The 8,816-nt window shown below is 56.3% G+C and overlaps 1 protein-coding gene across 3 annotated transcripts in view; it reads right to left on the bottom strand.

Annotated features, from left to right (window-relative positions):
* Positions 1-8,816, bottom strand: part of SLC45A4 (solute carrier family 45 member 4) — a 67,380-nt gene that overhangs the window by 8,797 nt on the left and 49,767 nt on the right. For 2 of the 3 annotated variants that reach the window (XM_023514964.1, XM_023514963.1), the window contains exons 4-8: positions 6,754-6,942; positions 4,790-4,969; positions 3,220-4,268; positions 2,432-2,531; positions 1,201-1,412 (exon numbers count right to left, since the gene is read on the bottom strand). In XM_023514964.1, coding sequence (XP_023370732.1) covers positions 1,201-1,412; positions 2,432-2,531; positions 3,220-4,268; positions 4,790-4,969; positions 6,754-6,942 — 1,730 coding nt within the window. Of the gene's footprint in view, positions 1-1,200; positions 1,413-2,412; positions 2,532-3,219; positions 4,269-4,789; positions 4,970-6,753; positions 6,943-8,816 lie in introns of all 3 variants that reach the window. The other variant, XM_023514965.1, reaches the window with a different exon arrangement.

The raw sequence follows: 8,816 nt of genomic DNA, 5'->3' as shown, positions 1-8,816 counted from the left end.
AAAAAAAAAAAAAAAAAAAAAGAATAGTGCTAAATGGTTGTAAAAAGAATAAAAATAAGACTATTTCATGACAATAAACAAACAAAAATCCTGATGCTCTGCGCCAAACCATAGGTAATCTATTCTGAGTAGATCACCAGTGAAAGTTTGCATGCAGGCAGGACGGACAGCACAGGTGGGGAGCATGGCTGCATTGGGAGTAAGAGCTGGACCTACACACGGTGGCCACACATGGGGATGTGAAAATGCACGGAGTCCTGCCCCAGCAAGCGCACACACGAGCCACGGGGGATGGAGCCAGGCAGACATCCCAGCCAGTGTTCAGATACAGCACAAGTCCCAGACAGTGCTGGAGAGGAGGAGATGGAGGGGCAGGTGGGGGCTCTGGGCTGAGAATGTCCCTGCTGGTCAGTCAGGGCAGCTTCTACATCGTGTTCTTCCTCCCAGCTTAGAAGCCATGTTAGATGTCAATTAAAAAGTTTATTTGAAAAACAACACTGTCATTTAGATGTGTGACTTGGTGTGCACCTAACTAGTACATTTGGCTTAATAACCATGTAGAGAGATTAGAAGAATAAACACAGTTTAGTTTTGGAAAGAAAAAGATATGGCCTTTTTAGCTTGTGTGGGGAGTTGGCAGACTGTAGCCTGCCCTATGTCGTGGCTCACCCAACTGTGCCCTGCTGTAGATACAAACTGAACACTGAATTTCAAAGACGCAGCAAGAACGTAAAGATAACGTTCTAGATATATTGGGTTAAATAAAATATGCTATTAAAATTGATTTCACCAGCCTCCCTACTTTTTAAATGTGGCCACCAGGAGGTGTAAATTTACTGGGCTGCTCTCACTCCACTCTACTAGACAGAGCTGGTCTATAGCCTCCCTCCCCTGGGCAGGCGGACATGACCGTGCTGAGAGGACTGGATGGGTGTGGACTGCCTCCAGCTCCCTAGCCAAGACCCAGTGATGGGGCATCTGCCTTCAGAGGTCTCGAGGCAGGTGCTGGGGGTGGGGGTGGGGCTGGGGACTGCAGGAGAGCATGTGGCCAGAGACTGACCCAGGGCAGGTGAGAGACTGACCCAGGGCAGGTGACAGCTGTTGGATTCATCAAGGGCCATTTCAGATGAAAAGAACCAAGGAGGACAATCTCTATCTCTCATGTTGCCTGCCTGCCCACCCTGACACCCCAAGACGCACCTGCTTGAGCTCATGGTAGTGCCCCAGCAGGGCGTAGGGGCAGTAGGAGATGCTCATGGACACCACGCCCATGGTGCTGATGGTGATCATGGCGATGGAGACGTACGGGAACATGGCCATCACTGCCGTGCCGATGGAGAAGCCCAGAGTCCCCAGCATGTAGATCACCCTGACGCTCAAGTCGTAGTTGTCCAAGTACTTCTGTAGCAGGGCTGCAGAGAGGGCCACAGGGAGGGATGGTGACCAGGACACTTATCCTGTCAGGCTCCCCTACCACCCCTACCCTGCCCTGAGACCCCCCTTCCTGCAGCTGGACTAGGGCCTGCATAGGTAGGCAAGCACCACCTTCTCTCTGCCCCGCCCACCACACTGTGGTCCCTGCTGGGCACAGCAGCACATCTGCCCAGAACATGTATATAGCTCACAGCCTTCCCTGCTCCCAGACCCCGTAACCTGGCCCTTCCTGCAGTTCCCGGGCCCCTCACCCCAATCTGCCAGGCCACCAATCCAGACCCTTTTAGCCACCTTCTTTGGCCCTACCTCTGACGACTTTATCTGCTGTAGCAGCAGCACTGAACAGGCCTGCCTGGGGAGTATGTGGAGGCTGAAATGCCCCCACTCTAGGAGGGCGCTCTGCCTGGAACTGTTTTCCCAAGCAGCAATGACATTGTTTCCTGGCATGCTGGCTGCCTGAGGGCACTGACCCCAGGCATCCTTAGGTCCAGCTAGGCTAAAGTGAATCTGGCCTGCTCCTCCTTTGCTCATACAGAGGGCAGGGGATGGCAGCCACCCTGCAGGAGACCTGTAACCACAGTTATGCCCAGTTCTGGAAAGTGAGCTGGGGCACACTGGCACTCTGACCTCTTACTGCACTCATGGGGAGCAGCCTCCTGTCCACTGCTCCTCCCGCCCCTGTGACTGCTGGCTGAGCCCTCAGCAAGGGCCAGGCCTTTGTCCAGCTGTGCTGGTGGGAACAGGACAGCATGTCCAAACAGAGGTGCCATCAACGTGGGCAGCCTGCAGAAGGTCTTAGACTCTCTCCTCTGGGCTCAGCTGGGAACACTCCTATCCCCAAGGATGAGGAAATGCACCACCACCGCTTCCCCAAAGGGCATCACTCAGGCAGGGGGCAGGCTCTGACGCACTCCCACCCTCTGAGGTGCAACTCATCCTGCACCTGGCCGCCAAGAGCTTCCGGGGTGGGAGGCTTACCTGACCAGGAAACTTTTACCTGAGCAAATAGCACCGGTAGCAGCATAAATGACCAGGCCCCAGCAGCCCATCTTGACCCCAGCATTGTAGTAATGCCAGGCCGTTGAGTTGGAGGGGGCCTGTTCCGGGAGAAGAGGTTGAAGATGCTGTTGTATGTTTCAGTCAAGGGCCAGAGGTTTATTTTAGGAGAAATGATAAAAAGCTACCCAGGAGGAGGGTCAACCCCCTGCCCAGCCAGAGCCAGAAAATTGTTTTCAAACTCTTGTAGCCCACAAATGTGAGGTGACTCTGCCACCCCCAATTAAGGGGGGAGTCTGTACCCCACCCTCCAAATGTGGGCTGGGCTGGGGTGGACTTGGAGAAGTGACTCCTGCAGCCTCCCCCTTGGTTCCCTTGGAGCTGCCATGAGCCGCAGCTCAAATGAAGCCGAGAGGCGGAGGAACCACATGGGGATGGGAGGCTTGTGCTAAGGCCTCCTGGCTCTTGGGGACAATGTGGCCATGCTGTGAACCCAGCTGATACCAAGCAACCGGAAGAGCCACCTGCTGACCCTGGTCATTATCCTACCAGGACATGAGTTTGGCACAGGTGCCCACCGTGGACTGCACTGCAGACCCCCATGCAGCTCACACAACGACCCTGGCCACGTCAACAGTCAACAGAGGCGTGTGTTCCAGACGCAGCATGTCCCCACCTGTCCCCTGGGCAGCTGGTACTTAGGCAGCGTGGTGGTGGGGGAGCCCCAGCGCCCTTGGGACACCCACCTGGAGCCCGGAAATGGGAACCCTGTGAGGTGTTGGCACCTACCTTGGGGTCCCCTTTGAAGATGACCTGGCCCATGAAGTCGGTGTAGAACACGGCCTCGGCAATGACGGAGAACCAGGTGAGCAGGTGGCAGATGCACAGGCGCAGCAGCTGGCGCGGCATCTTCAGCATGGACAGCCACAGCAGGCGCACGGTGGTCTCGCTCTCACCCTCCTCGCTCTCTGTGTCCCCACTTGAGTTGGTGGCCCCGCTCAGGTTCCTGTGCCGGCACCGCTGCCGCTGCCACTTCTGCAGGTCGTACAGGTCATTCATGCTGCGTGACGGCTTGATGAGGACCACGGCGTTGGCCCGCCGGTAGCGGTAGCAGTGGGACCCGACCTTGCCGTAGTAGGAGAAGGTGCTGGAGACCTGCCGGTGGAATGCGTGTCTCCTCCGCCGCATGGAGCTGGATGCGGCCGCAGCCGGCTTCACGTCTACCCTGGGGTAGTCACTGCCGGAGTCTTTTGGAGGTGGGGAGCCACTCCCGTTGGGGACTTTAGCTTCATTCAAGTGATTATCAAGCAGGGTCTCCTCCTCCTTCACTGCTTCCCTGAGGAACGTAGCCTTGCGGGGCAGCTTGGCCTTGGGGAGCTCCTGGCTGGTGCTGTGGGGGGTGGTGGGGTAGGAGGCATCGTGGAAGATGGAGGGCTCGATGTCATGCAGGAAGAGCAGCTCGGGCTCCATGTCCAGCGTGGCGTCCGGCATGTGCAGCACGGAGTCACTCTTGCTGCGCATGATGTCCACGTCAAGATAGTCCAGGGGCAGCTCGTGCTCTGACTGAACCTCGTCGGGAAAGGTGGGCACGGCACCGTACTTGTCAGGCCCATCCAGGGCGCCCAGGGGGGTGGGGGGGGTGTCCGCGTCCTCGGGGTGCTCCTGCTGTGGGTTGTACTGCTCCTCCTCGATGCTGAACAGGTGCAGGGTCACTGACACCGTGAAGATGATGGCGGCAAAGAAGAAGAGCACCTGGTTCTGTGTTCGGAACCAGTCGCCCAGGAAGGTCTGGGTCCAGTCCAGGCCGCCCAGCACATAGCCCACAGCCCCGCCAAGGCCTGCAGAGAGGCAGAAGTGGGGTGAGCAGGGGACCTACTCACAGTCAGGACACAGGTTTCAGGGAGGAGAACGGGAAATGGTAGGAAAACAAAATAAGAGACTCCAGTGACCCTCGGCTTGATCATTCCGCCCTGACGGACTTTCTGCTTAATATGTGAAGGGCAAATTAGCACCAAGGAGGGACCAGACACCCCACAGGGGCCTCTCTGCACTGAAGGACTCCCTAAGCAAACTGGCCATCTCCACCTACTGGCAAGTGAGTATGGCCCCCCCAGGCAAGACTGGGCCAACTCACTTCCTGCAGCTTCCCAGTCCCCTGGTCTTGCTGGGCTCCATGGCCAGGAGGGGACACCTTTCTGCCCTAAGACACCACCCGCTGCCAGGGCCTGCCAGCGCCTGCATGGGAGCCATGTGCTGAGACACAGTGTGTGCCCTGATGCATGGCCCTGGCCTTGGGAGGGAGCAGAGGCGGTCCTGCCCCATGCCCCCACTCTAACACCATGCCCAAGCTATGCTTTACCAGCAGAGAAGGCGTGGATGTTGAGGGCCATGTCCTGCTCCTCGCTGTCCACCACATCCAGCAGGTAGGCACGGATGGGCCCCTCGGTCGCATCAGCACTAAAGTCCAGGATCACGACACCCAGAACCGTGAGGACAATACTGATGGGCTGCCGGCCAGGGACATCGCCGAGGGCCAGGCCTGCAGGGAGCGCAAGGACAAGGGAAGCCGTCAGACCCCATGGTGGCCAGGGAGGGCTGCGAGCAAATTGTTACCCATGGGGAGATGGCCTGGGGAACTACGGTAGCCCCTTCCCTACTAGGAAGAGGACAAGGTCCCTTGCCTAGGCCTCCAGGTAAACAGTGGGTTTGTCTCTCTCCATTCCTGTGGTCTGCAGGGTTATTTTTCCTCCCTACTCTTATTAGCCGTTCACTGGATCTCCAAAAGCTTATCTCCCATTACAGTCTTTGAAACAGGAAAGAGGCTAAGGGTCCTTTCCAGCCCACTCAACAGAGGGTGACCACCACTCACTTAGTGTGTGCTGAGAAGGGAGGGTGTGGACTCACAGCCATCCACGCCATTCAAGGGTGTCGGGCACACCCAAGATGCCCAACCACAGAGCGCATGACGCCTGCAGGTCTGGACCTGCAGCCAAATGGTGCTCAGGATGCTGCGAGTCCAGCTGGTCCCCTGAGCAGCCTGGAGACGTGGCTGACAAGGAAGATGGGGTGGCCTCGCCTTGCCCACAGGGCCTCTGGGAGCTGTCCCCCCCAACACACAACTTGCCTGCCTCAGGGGAGTCTTCCCCAGGCTATGAACCCAGAGGCTACACTACGATCCTGATGGCTGAACCTAAACCTGCATCTCCATCTACCACGATGAGACAAGTGGATCCTTGTGACAAAGGAGAGCAGAGTGGGGGCTGAAGCCTAGGACCCAGGAGCAGCCCCAAAGTGCTGTGACACAGATGGACTGGCCCTGCAGGAGGCATAGGAGGGGGCTTCTGCCCAGGACTGCCCTGCTGGCCTCCTCGGATTACAGGCATGAGACAGCGTCCACACCAGGCACTGGAGCTCCCCTGTCGGCACTGGGGTCACACTGGGCAGGACCGCACACTGGGACACAGCCTGAAGACAGCCCCGTCCTTCTCTCTGCACCTCTGTAAGAGTAGGGCAGGGGCACCTGAGACCCAGATGGCCAAGAGCCATAGCACTGTGCCTGCAGGTGCCAAGGAAACAGGACCCAGAATTCTGAATCCCATGTATGACGTAGCTTGGAGAAGGCCACCCCGACAAGGCCATACAGCCCAGCTCCACCCAGGCCTCCTGAAGGGAGTGACATTAGCACAGAGGTTGTTTTCTGGGCTTCTACTGAACACTCCGACACCCCACCTGCCATCTGAAGAGGCAGACTTGGGCAAGTTCCTCTACTTCAAAACAGAGTAATAAATTCCTCAGTCTCGAAAATTTGTTGCCAAAAAATAATGTTTTGTTTTGAACAGTTTTGATAGATGCCCTCAAAGCAAAAAGTATTTTCCCACATATAGTTGCTGTAATTAAAAACAAAACAACAGAAAAGGGCAAAACAAAACCCAGCACATTCAACAATCAAAACACCAAATGAGGCTCTGGACACTTTCAGTACTAAGTCTAAGAAAGGGAGGACAAAAAAGAAAAGATAATTTCTGAAATAATACTGGAAACAGGACGTGGGGTCAGATACGCATTACAAACAAATGATCACAACAGGAAGCGTCTCCCTGGGAACAGGTTCCTCAGGCTTTCCCATGCGGGGCTGCTCCAGCACTGCCAAGCAGGCCTGGGGAGGTGGGGGTCACCACCGAGTACCCCAGAGGCACCAGAAAGTCCCACAGAGGGACGTCCTGAGCGATTTGCCACCACTCACCTTTGACTGACAACAGAATGACCCCGGGCAGAGACCCTGTGCAGGTGTTAGGACTCAGAGAGTAGCAGAGACATACTTACCAATGGCAGAGCCATTAAGGAAAAGGGCAATGCCAAAAAGCACGCCGACACACAGGGCAAGGATGAAGGGCCGCCGGCGGCCCCAGCTCAGGGTGCACCGGTCACTCGCAGAGCCTATGAGAGGCGTGAAGATGAGGCCGAGGACGGGGCTCAGGAACCAGGTGAGGCTGTAGTACTGCTCCGGAAGGCCTGCAAGGACACGGGTGTCACACGCAGCTTGCGTAGTCGCTGGGCTCCAGGGGCACAGGACGGGGTGCTTTGTATTAGCCCAGATGGACTTCCTTTTTCCAGCAAAGCAAGTGGTCAGAGGGAAGCACCCAGTCTCATTGTGGAGAGTGGACCCCATTCGTGTGGAGGGTACCTCATCCAGGGCTGCACACAAGAGGCCAAGACCCTGCCACAGGTGCTACTGAAGGCTGCCTCGAGGGCAGCAGGCACAGGGCCACTGTCCCTTCACACTGAGAGGACAGTGACAGCAACCTTAGAGAGGTACCAAGATCCTACAACTGCTGGACCTCGCTGTCTGAAAACACACCACAGAAGGTCCCACAGAAGTTCCAGGCAGCCAGCGTGGGACTCTACTAGCCCAGCAGTGGTTGTTCCGAGCGGCTACTGAGCAGCGGTGGGAGTGGCACAGAGTGTGTCTAGCTGCACCCAAGGTGTTGCAGGTGGCACTCATCAGCCACTCTGCATGAAACTTCCCAGGGAGGCAGGGATGGCTGTGCTGATTTTACTGATGGGGAACCTGAAGCTCAGAGAGGATAGGCAACCTGTCCTAGGTTACACAGCTAGAAAGTGGTAGACCCAGGATTTAACCTGGGATGCATGATTTCCAACTCCATGACCCCAACACACACGCTGCCTCCCTACCACACAGTGCCCACTGGCAGTTGGGTGGGCTGATGATTGTGGCCAGTTAGAGCTGGAGCCTCACAGCGCACATGGGCTGTGTGACGGCCACAGCACCTCAAAAGAGCCTCTGCTGTGAAGTTGGGGGCTGGCCGCCCTTGGAAGTGGGGTAGTGGCGGGAGGGATCTGGATACTGGACACACTAGGGTCACTTGCTCACCAACTGTCCAGAGAGAGACTTAGGCTCAGGCCACCTCTCACAGTCGTACTTCAGTAAGGCACTTAAAAATAAAGGAGCTGGGCCACACCAGTGACCCATCTGGCTAACACAGATGCTGCCAAAGGTGCTGGGAAACGGAATGCTGTGCTCGACTATAGCAGTAAGAAAAATAAACTTGCGCAGGAGGAGGAAATCATTGTCAAAGGAGGAGGGAAGCACCTTTCACAGTTATTGCTAATGTGCCCATTCAAATATTTACGTTTTCTGAGCTGAGAAATTAAGGTGTTTGCTTTGACCTTTGCACCACACAGAACTTCAGGAAGGTTCGTTTGATTCCTATTTGAAGTCAGCAGAAAGTATCGGTGTTTCAAGAAACAAGAAGTTTGCTGAGTGTGTTCTGCTGGACGGGCCGGGACTCACTGGCAGCGTGGGTTCCTCGCCTGTCCCGACCAGTGTTGTGCAAAGAGAAAAGCAGGGCTGCTGCGGCCACGGAGACCAGCCTGAGCTCGACAGCAGGTGACTTGTACACCTGCTTCTCAGAAATGGCTGCCTCAAACTATTTAGTACATGCAGTAGTCAAAATTCCAGAAAGACTGGAAAGCATTATGAGCCCAAGGCATGGACTCCTGCACCCATTGGTATTTTTACACGTCACAACTGTACCAATAAGTGCCCAATGACCAGGGCTCCTCACAGGGGCACAGCACCTGTGTGTGAGCCACCTCCCTGCCAGGCCCACTACAGCTGTCCTTGGGTCCTGGCCTCCCTGGGGATGGCACCCAGAGTGCTCTGGGTCTCCTGTAGCACCCCCCTCCCCCTTCCTGCTTTCACTGCTCAAATTCCTTCAAGGGAGGGATGTGTCATCCACCCAGGAGGACTCCACCCACCCCAGCACCTGCTTACTACATTTCCCAGACTGTATGAGGCCACCAGGCCACCCATGTGTGTCCCCGAGGGCCCGTGCCTCCCTGGAGGGCCCCCACACCAGTCTGGC

The sequence above is a fragment of the Otolemur garnettii genome, unplaced genomic scaffold, assembly GCF_000181295.1.
Source record: "Otolemur garnettii isolate 467f Iridium unplaced genomic scaffold, OtoGar3 scaffold00062, whole genome shotgun sequence".
In the NCBI taxonomy this organism is placed as follows: domain Eukaryota; kingdom Metazoa; phylum Chordata; class Mammalia; order Primates; family Galagidae; genus Otolemur; species Otolemur garnettii.
The sequence above is the reverse complement of the archived record's forward strand: the minus strand, read 5'-3'. Positions and strand labels throughout refer to the sequence as shown.